We start from the raw sequence: 23,226 nt of genomic DNA on the forward strand, positions 1-23,226 counted from the left end.
AAGCTTATGGCAACAGATAAATATTAATTTGGCTACAGAGTTAATACAAGCCTCCTGAGTTATATAAGTTGTAAATTACAGGCCTACTATGTAAATTACAGGACATTGCTATATGTCAATTGTACTAAAGATAAAAGGGGTATAGAAAGGTTTAGAGTCTTACAGCATCATGCCCTTGACTCAGTTTAGAAATACAAGCATGTACATTTGTTCCTTGGGTATAATGTTAAGTCTCAAACTAAAATGAACAAGCCATCTTGCTGCCATTTCTATGGATAATTTTATGAAAATTGTTTAGAATGTGATAATTAGGACAATTTCTGAAACTTTTACCATGATGGGTAATAACTATAATACTAGTTCTTCTAAATATTCATTTCAAACAGACATGAAACAGATTTTTAAAATTATTTCTGTACTGACAAACTCTCAAAGCAGAGTTGTACTTGTATGAAATTATATTTTCAAGTTTTAATGTGACCACTACAAAGTTTCCAAAACAATGACTAATTTTTAAAGGGATGAAGAAATAACAATACGTAGTGATTATAGTGCAAGATCTCAAACAATACTACAAATATTAATTACATATGCCCTAGGATTTCTTTGAGTGGCATTAGGTATTAATACTGTTTTGAAAGAAAAAGACTCACAGACATAGAAAACTTATGGTTACCAAAGGGGATGCTGGGGGGGGGGGAGGGAAGAAAAATCAGGAGTTTGAGATTAACATATACACACTACTATTTATAAAACAGAAAAACAACAAAGACCTACTGTATAGCACAGGGAGCTATATTCAATATCTTGCAATAACCTATAATGGAAAAGAATCTGAAAAAGAATAGATAGATATACATGTATATGTTACTGAATCACTGTGCTGTACACCTGAAACTAACACAACATTGAAAATTAACTATACTTCAATTAAAAAAAGTTAAAAAAAGAATAAGACAGGGACTTAATATGAAAAGTACTGTTTTGAATTTAGTTCAATTTTTTTCCTCTGATTTAATTTGACACAATGCAAAACCAACTTGATTAGTCAAGCATACAGCTAATGAGGTGGCATGACTGGAGCTTAGACCTGTAATAATGTAAATATAGGCATTGTTGCTCTTGCCCTATAGGAATTTGGAAATTCATTCCTGGTAAATTTAAGTACACATATATTTAAAGTATTACAGCTGTTAGTCTGGAGAATGTAATCTGGGAATTAACTCCCAAATTCCATTCCCATGCTCCCTCTCCTCCATTTCATTAAATTATTAAATAACATTGCTGATTAACTGCACAAAAGATGGGAACATTTGAATAAATAATCCAATATAGTAGAGAGTCCAGATAAGGTCAGAATTTTATTGGTTTTGGCCAAAGACAATTGTAAAACTTTCATTGGAAAGAAGTGGCACAAAGTGATCTTTAAAGTGAGTTACTAAAATCATAATAGGAAAAGCTAAAGGCAGTTTCTAAGTACAAAAATAGGAAACATTCCAGGTTAAGTATATAAAGTGAATCATTAGGCAATATATTATTACCAAATTATGCACCTATCCAGAGGGCTGCTTATGGATTCCCACACTGGTCTAGATCTGCACTGTCCATTGGCTATATGCAGTTACTGAATGTCAAATTACTTAAAGTTCCATAAAATTAAAAACTTAGACCTCAGATACAATAGCCACATGTGACTAGTGGCTACTGTTTTGGATATCACAGGATAGAACATTTCCATTATCACTGAAAGTTCTATTGGGTAGCACTATACTATATAAAATACCAGTTAAAATGAGTGCCAAGAAATAACTGGTACAATTCCAACTATACTGAATAAAATTTTAAACGTGGGACATATCTATTTACGATAAAAATTCTACAGAGTAGGAATAGGGACTTCTCTGGTGGTCCAGTGGTTAAGAATCCACCTTCCAATGCAGGGGATGCAGGTTCGATCCCTGGTCGGGGAACTAAGATCCCACATGCTGCGGGGCAACTAAGCCTATGTGCCGCAACTACTGAGCCCACGCACCACAGTTACAGAGCCCACACGCTTTGGAGCCCGTGCGCCGCAAATAGTGAGCCCCCGAGCTCTGGAGCCCGCACACCACAACTAGAGAGAGCCCACGCAATGCAACGAAAGATCCCGCGTGTCACAAATAAGACCCGACGCAACCAAAAATAAAATAAATTTTTTTAAAAAATGGAAGTAGGAATAGAAGGGAACATCCTCAACCTGATAAAGAGCATCTACAATCATACTTAATGGTGAAAGATTGCCTGCTTTCCCTCTAAGATCAGGAATAAGGCAAGAACATCCAGTCTTACCACTTCAATTCACCACTGTACTTGAGGTACTAGCAGTTCAAGGCAAAAAAAAAAAAAGCACTATAAGGCATAAAAGATTACAAAGGATAAAGTGAACCTGTCTTTATTTGTGGACAACATGATCATCCATGTAGAGAATCCCAAAGAATCTCAAAAAAGAAAAAAAAGGCTATTAGATCTAGTTAGTGAATTTTGGATTAGCAATATACAAAAAAAAAACAAAACTGTTTGTGTTTACTAACAACAACTGGAAACTGAAATTTAAAAATATACAATTTAAAATAGCATCAGAAACCCTTAGGAAAAAATTTCACAAAACATTGCTGTGAGAAATTTAAAAAGATCTAAATAAACGGAGAATTTTACTATGTTCCTGGAATGAAAGGCTCAATGTTAAGATATTAATTTTCCCCAAATTGATCTACAGATTCAATGTAATCCCAAACAAAATCTCAGTTGCTTCTTTTTATAGAAATTGAGAAGCTAATTCTAAAATTATACATTGCTAGTAGGAATACAAAATGGGATAGCTACTTTTGAAATAATTTGAAAGTGTCTTAAAGTTAAACCTGCACTTACCATATGATCCAACAATCCACTACCTAGCTATTTACCCAGAGAAATGAAAACAGATGTTCATGCAACAACCTGTACAAGAATATTTATAGGCCTTTATTTATAATAGCCAAAATCTGGAACAACCCAAATGTCCATCAATAGATGAATGGACAAGCAGAATCCAGTGTATCTATACAACAGAATATAACTTGGTGAAATGATATGCATGAATCAAAAAAGAATTAGGTCTAAGTGAAATCAAACGGACACAAAAGGCTACATACTATATAATTTCATTTAGATGACATTCTAAATAAGGCAAAAGTACAGTAATAGATTAGTGGTTTCCAGGGATTGAGGAATAGGGGATTGACTGCAATGAGGCATGAAAGAAATTTAAGGGGTGATAAAAATGTTCCATATTTTTATTGTGTTGGTGGTGGTTATACAAATGTATTCATTTGTCAAAACTCATTGAACTGCACACTTAAAAAGGCAGAACTTGGGAATTCCCTGGCGGTCCAGTGGTTAGGACTCAGGGCTTTCACTGCCAGGACGGATTCGATCCCTGTTGGGGGAACTAAGATCCCACAAGTCATGTGGCGCGGCCAAAAAAAATGGGGGGAGAACCTTTTTATGTGAATCATACATACACCATAATATACTTGACTTAAAAAATAAAAGTGATGTGGCTAATCCTTTATCTTTTGAGTTCTAAGTGTAGATCTGTTATAAAAGGAAGTATTGGTAACATCTGACCATGAAATGTTTTTTTCCCTTTGGCCGCCCCACACAGCTTGTGGGATTTTAGTTCCCCAACCAGGGATTGAACCTGGGCTCTCGGCAGTGAGAATGTGGAATCCTAATCACTGGACCACCAGGGAATTCCCCATGAAATAGTTTAGAAATAGACTGGAAGGCAAGCAGTGTAACGTATGCCAGTCACATACTTCTCTGGGCTTTGGATTTTTCTGCTGTAAACAGGGGTTTGCAACCCAGTTTCCCAAATCTGTTCCCAGGAAACTTTCAGAATGTTACAGGTGTTCTGGGAGAAGGATTTCCACTGTCAAATTACTTAGATAATGCTCCCCTTAAGGTGATTCACAATGCATTTCAGCATATGAAAGGATCTGAGCAGTCCTACATGCATTCATTTGTTTCTGTATTTTTTTAAACTCAATGTTTCCCACATTTACTTGACCAAGGAACCCTTTTATCAAGAAATAGTGTTGCTAAAAGTTCTTTCTAGTGCTAAGATTCTTTGATAAAACCTTCAAGACTTACCATCATGATTAAGTTTTATTTATACAGGGAAACTACAAAACTGATTTTAAAGTAGCTATGGAAAGCTGTACCCCACAATGAGAAAACTGTCTCAAATAACAAATTTTAAAAGATTTTCTACTCATCTTGTTTACTTTCATAGTCAGCTCCCCTGAGTTTTTATCAGATTCTGAATTCTAAATATGTTGAACTTAAGTATCTTGACTAGTATATACTACATGAAAATACATCATGATTGAGTTATCTCTATTTCAATAGCTCCTCCCCAAATAACATGGCAGATTTAAGAATGTGAAAGCATCAGTGACAGGGACACTAAAATTCCTAAGCAATTACCATTATGAATAACAAAATGATTAAGTCAGAATGTAAAGCATTTACTGTACAAAACCAACAGAAGTTTGAATGTATATGCATAGTAGAAAGAATTTTTTAAAAGAGAAGGAAAGAGGGACTTCCCTGGTGGTCCAGTGGTTAAGACTCCATGCTCCCAATGCAGGGGGCCTGGGTTCGATCCCTAGTCAGGGAACTAGATCCCACATGCCACAACTAAAGATCCCACAAGTGGCAATGAAGATCCCGCGTGCCACAACTAAGACCGGGTGCAGACAAATAAATAAATATTTTAAAAAAAAGAGAGAAAGAGAAGGAAAGAAAGAATAAAGAAATATTGAAAACCTAATACTCTACAGGCTGCTCTTCAGTGCTTCACATGTGACCACTGAAGGAAGTATAAAGCATATAAACAATGTTGATAGTACGACTAAAACTATTATATCTTTTGAACATAAATAAATGCATGAAAAATAAAAGCTATCTCAATTTAATTCAATAAATTAATTATGAATAAAGCTTAAGGGAAAAGTGAACACCAGAAAATTCTGGATGGTAAACAAACTTCCCCTGAAAACGAAAAAAAAAAAAAGTTAAAAACACCATGTCCAATTAGACCCAACCCAGTAGTCTACTTTTTCCAGTAATATCCAGGCTATGGAAGAGTAGTGTTAGCAATATATATCAAAGAATCCAATTTATCTTAATAACACTTATGAATCTTTATCAATGACTTTATCTAAATATTTTTAAAAATTATTTCTAGTCTAAATTTATTTAACCTCTTTGGGTAAATAAGTTCTATAAGCTAATTATATAAAATAGTATTCCTTAAAAAAGGTAATCTTATTTTTCAATTTGAATTTAAGGCATATTCTCTAGGCACTAGGCACTATATAAAATAATGTAATTTTTCAGAAGAGTGAGAAAATAGGAAAATAGGAAAAGAGTGGCAGTTACTCATCTAGCTGCTTGGTTCTATACATTCTTTGCAAGAATTAACTTTAGTATAAATGGTTTTGTTAGCTAGGTCTCCTCGGGAACCACTACTATTATTTCTTCATAATGGTCTGGCCAGAGATGACCCAGGAATAATATGAACGGGACATGTGAATTTCAGTAAACTACAAGTGGGAAGGGTGATTTTTTTTTCTTTTAATAAAGACATAAAATTTATTACATCATTATAAGTTTGGCAAGCAGCTATAAGCAGAATGTACTTTTGCTTCCTTCTGAAATCTATCTTTACATAGTTCCCTGAAAAATCTTTGAGCTCAGCACAGAAATATGTAAATAAACATCCATATGGTAAAAAACACCTGAAATATATAAAAAAGGAAATGCTTCTGCTAAGAGGAAAGAAAGAAAGAAAGAAAGAGAGAGAGAGAGAGAAGGAGAGAAAGAGAGAAAGAGAGAAGGAGAGGAGAGAAGGAGAGGAAAGAAGGAGAGAAGGAGAGAAAGGAAGAAAGGAAGAAAGAAAGAAAAGAAAGAAAGGAAGAAAGGAAGAAAGAAAGGAAGGAAGGAAGAAAGAAAGAAAGGGAGGGAAGACAGGAGAGGAGAGGAGTGGGGGAGAGGGAGGGGAAGGGGAAGGGAGAGAAGGAGGAGGGGAGGAGGAGGGGAGGGGGAGGGGGAGGAGGGGAGGGGGGAGGGGGAGGAGGGGAAGGGGAGGAGGAGAGGAGGGGAGGGGAAGGGAAAGAAAGAAAATGAATTTTAAAAAAAGGTTACCTTTTACAAAACCATGCTTATATTTGCTTTACATAAAAATGCTTTAAAAAATCTGGACCAACCATGAAAATCTTCAAGAATGTAAGCAGTTTGTTTATTCTTCAAATTTAATTCTGGCACGTATTTTTGGCTGTATAATGAGTTCAGGAAGGAACAAATTAAGAATATGTTTATAACTCATATGGACATTACTCACCCACATTTGGAGGTTTCACATAATTTACAGGTAGTTCTGGAGGTCTGCCTCTATGTAGAGCTGCAAAAGCAGAGCCATTCCATAGTATACTCTTACAGTCTATACAAAAAGATTCAAAAGTTAGTCAAGGCATAGAACAGTTTTTTTTAACTGTACTCCAGAGGCAAATGTCTGTTTTCAATTTTATTTATTGAAATACATTTTTAACTATTAAAACCACAATAAGAAATAACATGCATATGCTTAAAAGTGTTATAATCTATATTATGATAGGTAAACACCAATGCCTTAATATTATCATCAGGATGTTTTATTTCCATGCTGATATAGAACCAAAGCTTTTATTATACATATATTTGAATCTTATGTAAATATGTCATGGATTAATAAGGTTTTAAGTTTACATTGGTCCCCTTCTTGATCTTTAGGCTTATACACATCTGCTCATATAAAACTGTATAAGCAAGGAAATGAATTCAGCACAAGTATGCCAGGTAAAATTCAGAAACATTTATACTTCGTGTATGCTCATGTTATGGAGCGCCTGCCAGCTGTGCCATAACAGGTAACACTGCATATCAGATGATAATTGAGTAAAAATAGTTGTTTTTTATCTTTAATGTTTATGTCAAAAAATTCAAGCAAATACGAAATATTCCTAATAATTCAACTTTGAAACAAAAATATTCTACTACTCTCTTGAAAGGTTTCAAATTAACTGAATTGAAGAATTTCCTTAAATTATAAAATGAGATATTTAAAAACTGATATCATTTATGTAACTATTTATATTTGTAAATTAGGATTTTTAAAACATTATGCTAAAAAACAAAACATAGAAATAAATTGGTTGCTAGACCTGAAGTATTTAATTCACTAAGGCATCCTAAACGCCTAATTTCACATTTTTATGTTCAGAAAATTCTATCTATATAATTTACATATGGTGGTTCCGTGTAAAACTTTGGGAGAAATCTGTAAAAGAATGAAAAATAGTGGAGTAGAGAAACTGTTACTGAACGCTGATGGATTGATTTTTTTTAATATTTTTAATTATAAACATAGTTACATATCATAATTTTCATTTACCTGTTATGAAATACCCAATGTGATTAGGATGATATCAAGACTCAAAGATTAAGAACATCAAAATGCAATGAAAGAATACTCTATGTATTTATACTGTACTAATCAGAGCAGTGATCTTTTGAGATTTCTATTCCACAGGATTACAAAGAGATTTTATATTCTTTACCTCTATAGTATTCACTGTTTTACAGAAAAGGGCTCCATTTAGGCCTCTAAAAATTTACTTGTACACTAGGAAAATAAAAACAAGATTGGCAAGATAAGAAAAACTAAAAGAAAATTAGTATTTAGAAAAGCATGGGAACATTTAATTAACATAAAAATATACTACTCTCGACTCCTTCCTCTAAAAACTGTAAAAATCTTACCTTTGGCATCCCGTAACAGAGACTGCCGACCAACACCTAGTAATGTCTGTACCCCAGGAACACTCTGAGGGATCTCCTTATCTAGTAAGGGACCAATCCGCTCACAAATTTTAAGGAGGTAGTCTGGAGGAATGTGTGCATTGGCTGCCACCTAAAAAGCATAAGTAAAATACAGGAAAACAAATTTGGCTTAAAAACATTAATCTAGTCCATTACCAAACTGTTCCATCATGGAAAAAAGTACAATTTTAAAACACACAAGGAAAATAACATTTTAAATATTTAATACTTCAACCAAATTTAAGAAACAGCTACAAAAATTAAGCATCATTTAAACAAATGATAACATGTAAATGACATGGCAGTTTAACTTACTTTTTCGTGCCTTGATTAAATCATTTGCTTAGCTGTTAATCTAATGCAATAAGCATTACAAAACAGCAAAAAGGAGCATGCCTAAAAATCAAAGAAGTACAAAGATGATGGGTAAACTCTACTAGTACTTGATCAGCAGTGATCAAGAATCAGAGAATCTAGATTCTATATAAATGATAAGAATGCAAACAAAAGGTATTACTTGCACCAAACTCTCACTTAAGTCCCTTTAGGATTAACAGGACACATTTGCTTAATTAAAGCAGAACTCTTTCTCCTAAAAAAGTTAATTGGTTTTCAAAAGAGTATCAAATTAATGATTATTTTAAATACCATGTTCTAAACAAGCTATGTACTCAAAATTCATTGAAACATTAACTCATTTTTTTCCTCCAAGTGCTTTATTTATTTATTTTAACATTAACTCATTTTTAAAACACAAGTAAATTTCTGAAGATGATTAACAAATGTAGATAGGGATGAGACAATAAAACAACGAAACTGGTTTTCATTTTTTATCTAAGCTAATGTTAAAGTTACTGATGTGTTTCATAAATACCTAATTATTAAAACAGTAAAGAGTAAACTAGAATATTAAAAATCCTTAGATTAAAAAGAACATCTACATTCTCATCTTGACAAAAGGCCCTAAAATCTACTTACAGTTACAATGCCAATTTTTATAAGTGCTACAGAGAGAGAAATATATATATACATATATATACCTACCATCACATAGGACACATATCAATATATTACCACCAAGTCAAAAACAATATAACACAAAGGAATAATTTTGTAAATCATCCCTAATGATCACCAGAAGAGATTATGTGTGTTCTTGATAAATACTCGTTCACTGAATCAATGAATGAATAAAAACCAAAGTCTATCTATAAGCAATATCATATGAACTCACAGAGGAAAAATCTTTCTCCTATCAGGGTGCCTTTTTTGTTTTCTTAAGAAACACAGGTCAAAGAACTACAGTCCAACATGTACTTAGGAATCTGGGAATAAATGATTCTATTGTGACTTTTAAAAATTATTTCCTGCCAATTATCTTTCGTAAGTCCCTGCAAAAACGAATTTTAATCTACCAAAATCACTGGGGCCTGGCAACTGTCATGATGGTCAGGAAGAATGGCAACTTAATGGGACTTCCCTGGCACAGTGATTAAGACTCCATGCTTCCACTGCAGGGGGCACGGGTTCGACCTCTGGTCAGGGAACTAAGATAAAAAAAAAAAAAAAAAGGAAGAATGGCAACTTAACCTGATTATTTGCATCTACAAGGTTTAGCTTCTGGATTGGGACAAAGGATCAAGCAAATTCTTTCAGTTATTTCACACATGTCTAGTTTTGTTCTCCAAGCAATTAACTACATAGAACTAAAATATACAGGTAATATTAAAGTCAAAGTACGTGATGATTCAATCTAAAAACTTTTTTTTGTTGTTACCTAGAGACACTGATGCCCTAAAATCCTAGTTTGTAATTCATTCTCTCCACAATAGGGCATTCCTAAATAGGCCTACATGCAAATATAGTTAGTACTCCTAAAAACATATATCTCAAAGAAAAAAGCCTTAACATACTGCATATTAACATCTATAATAGTTTGTGCCTTTTTTCCCCCAACATTGTCTTGTATAAACTGGGCTTCTGATATCAGTCATTACTTTTTCACCAAGTAAATGTTATAAGGCTTTACACACAATGGTAGTTGATGTCTTTAGTGGCATTTTCTTTTTTATCAATTTTCTTTTCCTCATTTCATTACCATCTCAAGAGTTATTCACTTGTTACACAAATCTAACTACCCTCAAACTTGCAATATATATATAGAAACATATAATCCAGAAAATGGGAGTTCTCTGATATGAATTTTTAGTATTACCCTCTTAAAGAAACCTGTCAGAATTATATCTTAAACTGAAATCTTAGGCCCCCTGGCTACTTCATTTTATAAAAACAGTGATGTTTGATTTTCAGCTAGTTGTATAAATTTTTTATCAATTCCTCAGTAATCATTTAAAAACACAGAATCATTAATTAAGCAACTAAAACAGGGCTCATCTACTCTCAAATTCTCCCTCTTGAAAATTTGTATTATAAACTATTAAAGTTTACAAGTTTGTTTTTCACCCTATGCAATAGAAAATTGCTCTATTTCTAGGCAGTCCCATTCAAAAATCCATTCCTCTAAAATCAATAAAAATTTGATTGTAAAACAGCACTAGAGAAACAGAGATTCTATCAACACAATGGCAATAACAATACTTTTGAGTTTGAACATGCTCTTTTCCTTTAAACAATATTTACAGGCTTCCAGACTATATCGGCACAGTTCTGGCAATGATAGTTTCTTCTAAATCAAACTTTAGGACTTATAAGTGGTATTAAACATTTACTTCAATCCATTTGTTTTGCCTAAAGCTGGAATTCCTTTTTTTTTTTTAATTTTTTAAAAAATAGGTATTTATTTATTTGGCTGTGCCTGGTCTTAGTTGTGACATGCGGGATCTTTAGTTGTGGCATTCAAACTCTTAGTTGGGGCATGTGGGATCTAGTTCCCTGACCAGGGAGATCAAACCGGGCCCCTTGCATTGGGAGCGCAGAGTCTTAGCCACTGGACCACCAGGGAAGTCCCCAAAGCTGGAATTTCTTAAAGGTGATCTTTTTAGGCATAAGAGCTCTTATCCACCCTCAGTAATTACATTTCCAAGTTTTTTAAAAATTCTATATTAGAATTACATGATTACATGTGAATATAATGTAATATATAATAAAATGTAATATTAAAAGTATGTATTAAAATATTCTATGAAATTTGTGGCTTATTAAAAGCCACTCTTTTTGATTAAAACTCAAAATATTCTGATTTCAGTTATTTAACCAAATTTCTTTCTGGAATATAATGGCCAAGAAGTAACACAAAAAGCACTTTGAAATCTGAAGAAGAAAGGCATTCTCTAAAAACAAATTTCAAGAGCATAATACAAACTTTTGTATTATTCTGTAAAATAGCTCCAAGGAGTTAAATTATAGAGCCTTTGAACTGGAAGGATCCTTATATACAATCAACTTAATTCCGCATCTTACAGTAGGAAAAACAGATCCAGAGAAGTGAAGTCCAATGGTCACAATGAATGGACAGGAATCTGGGTCTCTGTGCCCACTGTTATTTCTATTACTGACCCATTAAGGCAGCTGAAAAATCATGAAAGTAACACAAAGACTGCAAAAAATTAAAACTATAAATTTGATAAACTGAAAGAAATTAAACGAAGCCTAGATTATAAACCTTCTTGATAGGAACACTGGCTGACCTAAAGAGCAAATCTAACAACTGAAATTACCACACTTGAGAATCATTATGACAACTGAGAAGACCAGAGAGCTCACTGAGATGATCCTACTACTCATAATTAGTTAAAAGGAAGCCAGCTGGGCACTGAATAAAATACAAAAGGTACCTAATCTCAGGGGGCCAGACCTGCACCAAGAGCTACATTTGAAATACTAATTTTCAGATAGCCATGATAGCATTCTTACTTTGGCTTTTCGAAATAATAAGATCAGACAAGTAACTAAAAAACAAAGAAAATAGAATTGTGTGTTTTGTTTTCTAACTAGAATCACTACACAGGTAAAATGAAGACTGAAACTGAGACCATATGCTGAAGAAGTAAAATGCAACATTTTATCTGAGATTTGAAATTTTTTTTGGGGGGGGGATAGAAAATGCACATCCATAAAGTTAGTCACATGACTTTTTGATATTTAGGGACAGGAAACAAAACAGATTTTGAAAAATACAGCAAGGCTTTAAATATATCAATATAAGTATAGTAGAGATAAGCACGGTACTTTGAAGTCTAAGAGCCTGGATTACTCAGGCTCTAAAATTTACTAGCTGTTACTCCTTCTGGCAGTATGATACAGTAGAAAAGACTTAGATTTGAATTTTTTCCAGCATTCCCAGGATCCTACTTATATGACCTGCAAAGTTATTCAGTCTCTCTGAGCCTGAGCTGCCTCATCTGCAAAACAGGGAGTAATGATAACCACCTCATATTATTTGTAAAACAAAAACAAAATCATTCACTCATGCATTCATTCATTCAGACATTTGAAGTATAGGGATATAATGGAAAGATTAAACTGCTGCCCTAAGAAAATCCATAATCCCAGTGGGGGAAACAAACTAGTAGCTAGAAACAAATCAAATCTACAAGCGCCCAGAGGTTTAGTACAGAGAGCTAAGGAAGCAAAGTACAGTACCTAATTTAGCCTGGGGGTAGGGGTTCCTGTCCAATTTCACACCTGAATTCTAAGTGAAAGTTAACAAGGCAGACAAAAGGAAGGGAAGGCATTCCAGGCAAAGAGAAAGGCACCCTCACCTAGTAAACACACTTTGCACAGTGACTAGTACATGTATCTCCTCAATGTTTAAGATGCTCCTCCACAACATTAAGTTAAAAAAAATAAAAATAAAAAACTCTATCCAGAGTATCATCTGATTTTGAAGAAAAAAAATGCTCATACTTGTACAAAAAAGATGAAAGAAAACATAAAAAATTAAGTTTATTTTCTGCTTGATACTGTTCAGTAAAATATAAATGTCTGCAATAATCCAATATTATCTTTACAATTTAAAATTTGAGTTTTAATGTTTGCTGAATTTGAAGGAGGAGAAACGAAAAACTGGGAAGCAAAGGAAAGAAAATAGGCCTTTCCATTGTAGTAATACCACTGGTTAACAGGGTGGGCTACAAAGTGTTAAGACTTCCTATCATTTTCTTTTGAAAATATTAATCATTGTTCATAGCATTTCTTTTTATTTTTATTAGTTTTAAGATTTCCTCAGGAATGAGACAGGCAGAGCAATCCACCTAAGGCTCAAGTATTCTCTGGTTTATACTGCCTCAAGAGAGCACTAAAAGTACTATAACCCTGAGGTCAGATGATATCAAGACGAGAACAAGGGACCCACCCACAGTCTAGAAGTTTCTCAGTAGAGAAAGGTCCAATAAAAAGAACTCCATACTAGCTAGCAGATTAGTAAGCCTAAAAAATATATATCATGAAAACACTTCTAAGGGCTTCCCTGGTGGCACAGTGGTTGAGAATCTGCCTGCCAATGCAGAGGACACGGGTTCGAGCCCTGGTCTGGGAAGATCCCACATGTCGCAAAGCAACTAGGCCCGTGAGCCACAACTACTGAGCCTGCGCGTCTGGAGCGTGGGCTCTGCAACAAGAGAGGCCGCGATAGTGAGAGGCCCACGCATGGCGATAAAGAGTGGCCCCCGCTTGCCGCAACTAGAGAAAGCCCTCGCACAGAAACGAAGACCCAACACAGCCAAAAAATAAATTAATAAATTAATAAATTAAAAATAAAAGCTACATACATCCGTGACTTATAAAAAAGAAAAAAGAAAACAAAGAAAACACTTCTAAAAAAGTTAAGAAAATTGAACAAGTAATAACTAAGAACCAGCTAATTATACAGCACCATGGTAGATACTAAAAGGCATAAGAAAACATCTTCAACAAGGTAATTTAAAATACAAGAAATAGGGCTTCCCTGGTGGCACAGTGGTTAGGAATCTGCCTGCCAATGCAGGGGACACGGGTTCGAGCCCTGTTCTGGGAAGATCCCACATGCCGCAGAGCAACTAGGCCCGTGAGCCACGACTACTGAGCCTGCGCGTCTGGAGCCCGAGCTCCGCAACAAGAGAGGCTGCGACAGTGAGAGGCCCGCGCACCGCGATGAAGAGTGGCCCCCACTCGCTGCAACTGGAGAAAGCCCTCGCACAGAAACGAAGACCCAACACACCCAAAAATAAATAAATTAATTAATTTAAAAAAAAATACAAGAAATAAATTGTCAATAATGTATAGAAAATAAGATTAGGATAAGAAGAGATCAGTCAGAAGGGTTGAGGATCCCTGCAACAAGACATGGGAAAAACATACCTCCCACTTCTTAAAAATGAGTTAATATTATACCAGTATCATATTGAATTACTTTTCTGTAATTCATAAAAATGCAAATAACACTAAATATCTTTTCACCTAGTGATCATTCCTTGCTTAACACAGATGTACTTCAAAGACACTCATTTTGGGCTCAATTCTGACACTTTTTAAATGCTTTTTTAATGGTACTATTTTATATGCCCCTTACCTTATAAAAAATATTAGGAAAATTGGGTGGTGATAATTAGCCAATTACCAAAGAAAACATAAATTCTGGTGTCATAGTTCTTCAGATTTTAATGCTAACCATTCAAACTCTCTGTCCTATATTTAAAATGTAGTAAAATGTAGTAACCAACTCATTTGCACTCATTTGCATTCTTTCATATTTAACTCATTTGGTCCACACAACGACCTTGCAAAACAGGTAGGGGTTTTTATTTTATAAATGAGGAAACTGAATCTCTGAGAGGTTAAGTAACTTGCCCGGGGTGGCTCAGCGAGTAATGACTATCTCCCGGACTAAATCTTATGGCCTTTTCTACTACCCACAAAATCCTATTTGAGAAATGTCAAACAAAGGCATCTCTAAAATATGACACAAACACTAAGTTGACTTTAAATTACTATTTTGCTCCCTACAAAAAAATTATTAATCAGTCAATAACCAACATCAGTAAAACTTCAACAAAAACACACAAACTAAACTAATATTCAAATGTCACAAAGGTGCTTTCTGGACAAAATTTTATAAGAAACATTCACCCAATCCAAATTCTTACTCTTTAACAGCAGCTCTCTTCGTTTCCTTAATACCATCTTATTTGTACTGAGATACCAGTTTTCCTAGGACTGATGCTAAATCTCCAAAAGGATTTTAATCATTGAAAGTATGTTTCTAGAGCCCAAGTGTGGAAAAAAAAGCCAGTCATCAATCCAGATGAATAGGTAAAACAAACATGTCATAGAAAGCAAGAGCGTACACGTGGCTCAAGCCAATCAGTAGTGAGGAATACCAGTTTCCAGACATTGACTGCTGCCTGCCATAATACCTATCAGTTAGCATTATATCCACACGGGAGTCAAGCAGCACATGCTTTTTGGTTTCCCATGATGCATTCCGTTCCTCCTAACTATGGCTGTGTGTCTACATAACAGTTAATAAATCACACATGCTTAAATTGCTTCCACACTTAGAGATGCAATAACCATGCTACCAACACTCAAAGATCATTCTACAGTTCTAATAGACAATTTAAGCTATTACTAGTAACTAGAGAAAAAGAGCTGGGTAAGGTAAGAAAAAAATGCAGGTATGTCTGGAATTCAAATACAGTGTTTTAAAGCAGTTGGTGAGGATCAAATGAGATAATGTGAAAACATTTTTAAACTCAAATATGTTAAATGCAGATGTAAATTCTTATAATGACATATATCACCATAGATGTACTATTTTTAAAGACAGCAGTTAACATACGATCTTGATCAAAGTTTTTTAAATAGCAGAAAAGTGCTTCAAGTCTTTTGAATATAAAATGAAGGTAATAAAATTTATGTCACTCCAAATGTAAGCACTAATTGGTGCTTTCAATTCTACAGATGAAAAATGCTGAATAAATGTAAAAATATATACCACACCTAAAGATAATTATGTCTTTGGTTCAGTCTTATGATAGGAGTACCCATACAGTGATTCAAAAATCTTAAAGCATGCCTTTAAAAAATGTTTCCAACTCACCATTCCAATATATAAAATGTGTATATTAACAAAACTGTTCATTTGTTTACACACACACACACACACACACACACACACACACATGCCCCTCACTGCTCTGTTTGTCATCCCCAATAAAGCTCCAAGGAGGAAGCAATAAAATAGTCAACAATTCAACAGGGTCACCACAAATGAAAGGACATCTGTATTTATTTATATTATCTACCTTAAGATGTAAGAAGCAAATCTAATTCTATTATGCTGTAAATAACAGTCAAGCAGAAATAAAGAAAAATACTCAGATCAAACTTCAAAAACAATTACCCTGACTTCAAATCTCTCCCTGTATCATTACAAAATTCTGAAAATTAATTTAGAAGTTTTTTGAATGTCATAATCAAAAACGTTACAGTTCAACATAAACTGACAAACATTTCATGTTCAGACTCATTTTTTTAAAGGCACTTCAGATCTTGACATGTCAATACTTGGCTGCAAGCAGCTTTTACAAAAAAGCACCTTCCCGTGTGTTCCAAATTATAAGTAAAACACTAAATCAGATTTAAGAAAGAAAAAATAGGGATTTCTAGGCTATGCAATAGTAACAGTAGTAATGAAGTGTTGAAGAAATCTAAGTTATTATCTTAATATTCTTCTGGATAAATCAAGTTGAGCAGTATAGACAATTCAAATGAAAATATACATATGGACAGAAAGGCAGGATTTTTGTTTCAAGTATGTAGTATACATGACTATGCAACTTCAATTCAGTATTTTGATATCCTTGTTTATAGTCCTTCACCTCTTCATTATGCATTTGTCTTCTTTCCTTTTTATATCCCAGTACATCTTCAGTTTGAAGTGCTTCTATAAAATTATACTAATTAATACTTTGCCCTAAATTTCAATCCAAACCATGTAGCTAAATCAAAGATCACACTGTATAAATCCATTGTTCTAATAGCACTTTAAAAAATACTACCCCGGGACTTCCCTGGCGGTCCAGTGGTTAGGACTCTGTGCTTCCACTGCAGGGGCACAAGTTCAATCCCTGGTGGGAAACTAAGACCCTGAACGCCCCTTGGTGTGGCCAACACAACAAAACAAAACAAAACAAACCTACCCCAAGAAAAAAATCCATCTCTCCTACAATGAAGCCACTCAAAATCTCAAGTCAGATTTGAAATAATTTTTATCAACCATACGACTGATGAATCTAGCAATCAAACACTGCACACTCAGTTCTCAGCCACTTCTTTTCCTTCCGTTCAATTCTCAGCCCTGCCTCATCTTCCCTTACAAAGAAATCTATAGGTAGAGAACAGACATATGACTAAAAATAAGACCATATTATCAAAATGTAATATCCCTACAAAAATTGGATCCTGGTGTGGAAAAATAAAAACCTATATGTACAATACAAAAAGTAAATTAAAAACAAAAATGATAACACTAAACCATAGATAACAGTCAAACAATAGAAGAAATTCTGTATATATAAAAATTAAAAATGTATAAGGAATTATAAAAACAATAAATTAAAAAGATAAAGGTGAAAATCAAGTATATGTAGGGATATACAAATGGATTAATGACAATTAAAAAAATAACTTGTTAAAGTTTAAGCCTCACTAATAATGGGGAAAAGAACCAATTAAGTCAACTGAGGACTATTTTCACCTATTAAAGCCACCAAAAGATTTTTAAATATTTTAAAAATTCATTCTAAGTATCTAGATGGTTACATTATAAATCAGGACAATCTTCTGGAGAGCAATTTTATAATATATAACAACAGCTATAAAATGGATGAGTCCCTTGACCTGATAACTCCACTTCAGAATATAGCCCAGAAAAACAACTGGAAAAAAAAAAGAAAAGAAAAAAAAGGAAAAAAGCAGAAAGACTACTTAACTATGCAAAGATATTAGTGAAAAACTGGAAGTAACCCAAATGTTCAACTAGCAATTGAGTTCTAATCACAGCAACTTAAAAACAACTGAATCTTTTCTTGCCATTAAAATAACAATGACTATTCAAATATAGATAAGTATATGTAAAAGTGTTAAGTAAGAAAATATAAAGCATAAAGTGGACATTGATTACAATTACATGAAAATATGCCTTTACAATATAAGGAAAGGAAGTCTAGTAAACTGGGCTTTGTTTTTTTTGTTTTTCTCTGTGTGTGTGTGTGTGTGTGTGTGTGTGTGTATGTGTGTGTGTGGTTAGGAGACTATTTTTAATCATTTTGATGCTCATTTACTTTTTGCCACTGTCAAGTTAATTTTTAAAAAGCTTTTTCCTTTTAAAAAATGTTACTTGCTTAAAATGGTCTACTTAGAAACAAATAAATATAAACAAAAATATTGTCAATACACCTCAGTATAAAACTATCTTCAAAACCACATTAGTCATAAAGTATTAAAACATATTGGTAAGCACTGTTGTTTTTGCCCTTTTTTTGAAAGAACTTCAGTCCAACAAAAAGTCTGACTACAAATTAAACTGGTAATACATGCAGTTTTTCAAAAATATTTTTTATCATCGGAGAATTTTTTACCATTAATATTACAGATGCTGGAGTTTATCCTTATCACAATTATTATACCATTTTCTGTGCTTTGCAAAACTAAAAAAATCTAGTCAGTAGATTTGGTGATAATTAGCATGGCCTCATTCTTGTAATTTAATACAAAGAAAAATATCAAATGAACACCAAAGTAATTTAAATATTGTCCTGTTGAAAGCAAATTTTAAATCATTTTATTTATATTTAGAGTCTACCATACCCCTCCAACTTTCTTTAACTTTGTCTGATTTTCCTCTGTTTGGATCTTACTGGAAGGAAAGATAGCTGAACTTAGATTTTAGTAACATCACCCCTTTCTCCTTTCATTTCCTTCCAATTTACTGTGCCAGTGGCTAACACAAGGGAACATCCTCCCAAAAATAAAAAGGATCACCTTTTTGTGTGTGTCAGTGCCGAACAGAAGGTGCATTTACACTATGAATTATATTTGCTGAACAAACAACAGTCAATCCAATGCTTTTGGTCCTTTACTAAAGTATATTCTATTTTAAAATATGACCTTTGTTGTTTCCTTGTAAATCCAAAATCGTGTTTTGTCAATTCTTAAAAAGCTCATAATCCACAGTTCTTATTTAGTGAAATTGTTAACTGCATAAACGCGATTTAATAATGATTTGATGAGCTATTTTCTACAATCTGAGATATACAACGATTATGCTTTTATTCCGTAGTCGATTATCTAACCCCCGGCAAATTTTGAAATTAGCTTGATGCTATTATTTTTAATTGTGTCGTTTTTCCCTAGTCCCTGGTCCGTCAACTCCCCTCCTGAACCCCCTCTGCCGTGCGGCCTGCCGCCCCCAGACCAAAAAAAAAAAAAAAAAACAGCCTGGCCTCAGTTCCCGTATTTCAAGCCAGGACCAACCAGAAAGCAGTTTTCTTCCACTAATCCGGAACTCCGGGCTGTTACCAACGCTGTCATTGGCCAGCGTCAGTCCTTGGTACGTGCCCCAAGATAACCCCCTACTTTCTCTCCCTTTTCCCCCTACAATGGGCCTTTCCCGATGTTTGTAACATATTCGTAATCCACAATACGGCATCTCTGATAACCAGTTCACATTCTTCAAAGTTTTCGGGTGGAAACAAACGAGGCCAAGGGGAGGGCAAGGTACCCTTTCTCTGACTCGCCGGGAGGGGGGAAGGGACAGTTCTTCGGCTCAGCACTGAGCTCCAGAGCCGCGTAGGTTGAAGGGTCGGGGGCGGGTTGGGGGAACAAGGTGGGGAGGGAGTGGAGAAAGAGTTGGGTTAAGTTGAAATGAAAACTTTACTCACCAGATCCTCGAAGCTTCTTCGGTGCTCTCTCCCCTCCCAGTCTAAGCGGCGCGGAATAAGCTGGGGGCCGGCGAAAAGAAAGGGGGGAGGGGGCAACGATAAAGGCCAAGCCTCTGCTCTGCATCAACCCGACCCAGTTTGGGTCCGGGTCCTCGACCCTTGGGCGTCTTTATTTCTGTTGGCCTGATAGCTGTTGTCTCAGAGCTAGACGAGTGTGGGGGGAAGGAGGCCGAGGGGGAGGAAATCCTGAAAAAACACCTCCCACAGGCATAAAGAGGGGGCGAGTTAAGACCCCAGCGATATCCGCCCCTTTTGAGGGAAGAAGCCGGTTCACCACTGTGACAACAGCTATGAGTGCCCAGATCCAAGCCTTCCTCCCGGCCCTAGCCCTCCACCCCTTACTTGCCCTTCCTCCAGTCTCACCCCAACCGTCCCCACCTCTTCCCGAAGGGGCTGCGTACCTGATGCTCCTCGAGCTCCTGCACTAGCACCTGAGCAAAAGGGAAACACGGATATGAGGGCAGCTCGGGCCATCAACCCATTCCTCCCTCCCCAAACTGAACCCAGCCGCTGACGGCAGGGCTACTCAAGGCCGGCCTTTCCCTCACCCACAGCGGAACCGCACACGCCGCTGCCTCGATTTCCCCACTGGGACCATTCCCCAAGACTCCCAGATCTCCTTCCCCTTCTCACCTGAGCGGATTTGTTGCAGGGTCCGGACTGCAAGAATCTAGCGATCAGGTAATACAGCTCTGAGGAAGAGGGGGGGAAAGAGGTTGAGAGGGAGGCAAAGAAGAAAAAATAGAAGCTTTTTCAAAAGAAACTGACAGCCGTCGCGCTAAGCCCCCATCCTCTTAGCCCCCGGACACAGCTACCCACCGGCTTCGATCTGGGTAGGTGCCGCCGCCATCCTTTTCCCGAGGGGGTTTGGGGGATTTGCTCCAGAGGGGCTGGCGGGGGCGGGTGGGGATGCTGCCTCTATTGTGGTGAAGCCCCCATGCCCAGGAGTCCCGCCGCTTCCGCCGCACTCCTCGTCCCAGTTTCGGTCTCTCTCGGATTCATCGCATCACGTTTCGACCCATAGATATTCTAGCCCAAGAGCTGAGGAGGCGGAGGAGGAAGGAGAGGGAGAGAAGAGGAGGGAGGAGCCGAAGTGGCGGAGGGGTGGGCGGGGGCAAAGGGGGTGGGGAGAGGGGAGGGTAAAAACTGTGAGAGGGACCTGCAGCGCTCGTTGCTCACCGCCAGAGGCACTAACGCATCCTCCAGTCCTCAGCTCTCCAATACAGCCGACAGTTACCTAGCTACCGCTCCCGGAAGGAAGGGGAGGTGCTAACTGATGGCAGACGCTCTGGCAGCTACCGTAGAACTCAGTGGTGACGTTCCCTTCGGCGAGTTCCAGAGTGGTTACCCTTCCTGTGAGGGTAATCGGGCCCTTTCCTGTTGAGGACCTTTCCCTCTGGCGTGGTCGTGAGGAACATGTGAGAAGCCGACTTGGTTCAGCTGCTTTATTCGATTCCCTCCCGGCACCGAGGAGGCTTTGGTTTTTTTGTCTCTCTTCCACCGAAAGGAGGCTAGCCGCTAAAAGATCTCGTGACTGAGAAAGAAAAGGAGCCCCTACTTCGTTGTCACTTGTTTCTCTTTAAAATGATTTTTGTACCAGATGAAAATGCTGTGAACTTAGCAGTCCGGAGGGCAGGGCTCATATTGTTATAGAGAAAGAGCAGCTCTCAAAACGTCCCCTGATTCTGATAAATCTTCAGGAAGAATTTGCTGTCAGACATGAAGCATTTTATTTTGTCCCCTTCTGAATGTTTAACACATGCCATATCTGTCCCATTCCTATAGGATAATTTTCAATTGTGTCTTCAAATACTGTCAAAATATTTTACGTTAACCATGGATTTTTATGTATTATTGCATATCTGTATTCAAGGTAGTTTTCTACAGGTTTGGGGCAACTTTCGTTATTTAATATATAACCCCTAACTCTTAGTACAGTACCAACTTTCAGTAGTTGGTTACTGAAATCTTAAGTGATCAAAGGATTTGTAGAGTAATTGACACACATATAGTAAACAGTCTACTTCCCTACTTTCCCTCGCGTAATATATTCCCACCTCAAGCCCTGACCAAAAAGTAATTAATAGAAGCTGAACCTGATGAGACCAGAAATGCTGTTTAAGCTGCATGTACTGTTTACATTGAAATATTCAGATTTGAAGGTTCACCTTTTAAGGTTAGGGCTGGATTCTTAGGAATTTGATTTCCTCACTCAGAGTTCAGCCATTGACCACAGTGTGCCTAGAATTGCATTATGCTGGCATAAACTTAGCCTAGGTTGGTTAGTTCTCACTCTGGCCATTATTTTCCCCTCAGAAAGAAAGAACCACACAAGATGTGATATGATAGGTCTATCTTTGGTCATTATGCTGTAGTACTTGATAAGACAAATGCCATTAACTGAAAAATATTAGATATTGAAAAGATCTATAAGCCCTAGATAACTCATTGCAAGTAGCTTAGCAAACACCAGACTAAATATATTTTACAGATCAAGTATAATATATACAACAGTTACCATTAAGCCATTACAATGTACTAAGCACTTTACATATTTTACCTCATTTAATCTTTATAATGACCCTAGGAGGTAGTTTCTATTGTTATCCACATTTTACAAATTATAAAAATGACTATATGACTTTGGACAACTCACTGAAATTCTGTGAACCTTATTCCTCATCTATAAAATGTAATAGTACTTGCCATGCCCACTTCACAGTAATTGCTGTAAAAGTCATGTGAATATATTTGTGTCATATTTCAAACTGTATAGGGCACTGTTATTTCAGTGATTGCTTCAATATCAGTCTGGGTGCAATCAGGAGAGAAAAGGCACACAGTAATTTGAATAGAGAAAGTTTAAGGTACAGAATTATTTACAATAACAGAAGATTGGAGTAATGAGGAATTACCTAGTAAGGGGTAAAGAGAACTCTAAAGAATATAGGAATAGAAGACATAGTATATAATATAATAGCAGATAGTAATAGCCACTAACCCTAGAGCTGAGAGTACTCGCAATCCCTATTGCCCGCCCAGGGCTAAGATCCAGACCTTATTGGAGAGGACACAGCCAACCAAGGCTCATTCAATGGCAGGAAAGATGCTGTGGTACCTTGCTGAAACTCCAACTTCTGGAACTTTCTAGAAGCCTACCTTCTGGAATCAACCCTCTAGGGTACCTGGGAAATAATGTTCACAGGGAAATGTCTCACCAGAGGCACTTTACTACAAAACCACCAGAGGCAAGGTGCCAGGGGAGGCTGCTGGGTGCTACCAAAAGCATGTACCACAGGAGCCAGGCACTAGAGAAAGCTGCACAAGCTGCAGGAGCAGCCTA

At 36.2% G+C, this 23,226-nt stretch overlaps 1 protein-coding gene across 1 annotated transcript in view; it reads right to left on the reverse strand.

Annotated features, from left to right (window-relative positions):
• Positions 1-20,914, reverse strand: part of BRWD3 (bromodomain and WD repeat domain containing 3) — a 111,812-nt gene extending 90,898 nt beyond the window's left edge. Inside the window, exons 1-6 of the mRNA XM_061179196.1 lie at positions 20,703-20,914; positions 20,517-20,575; positions 20,285-20,314; positions 19,824-19,883; positions 7,882-8,032; positions 6,425-6,523 (exon numbers count right to left, since the gene is read on the reverse strand). Of these exons, the coding sequence (XP_061035179.1) occupies positions 6,425-6,523; positions 7,882-8,032; positions 19,824-19,883; positions 20,285-20,314; positions 20,517-20,575; positions 20,703-20,733 (430 nt within the window). The 5' untranslated portion in view covers positions 20,734-20,914. The remainder of the gene's footprint in view (positions 1-6,424; positions 6,524-7,881; positions 8,033-19,823; positions 19,884-20,284; positions 20,315-20,516; positions 20,576-20,702) is intronic.
• Positions 20,915-23,226: the final 2,312 nt, after the last annotated feature.

Source organism: Eubalaena glacialis, chromosome X (genome assembly GCF_028564815.1).
Source record: "Eubalaena glacialis isolate mEubGla1 chromosome X, mEubGla1.1.hap2.+ XY, whole genome shotgun sequence".
NCBI classification, from domain to species: domain Eukaryota; kingdom Metazoa; phylum Chordata; class Mammalia; order Artiodactyla; family Balaenidae; genus Eubalaena; species Eubalaena glacialis.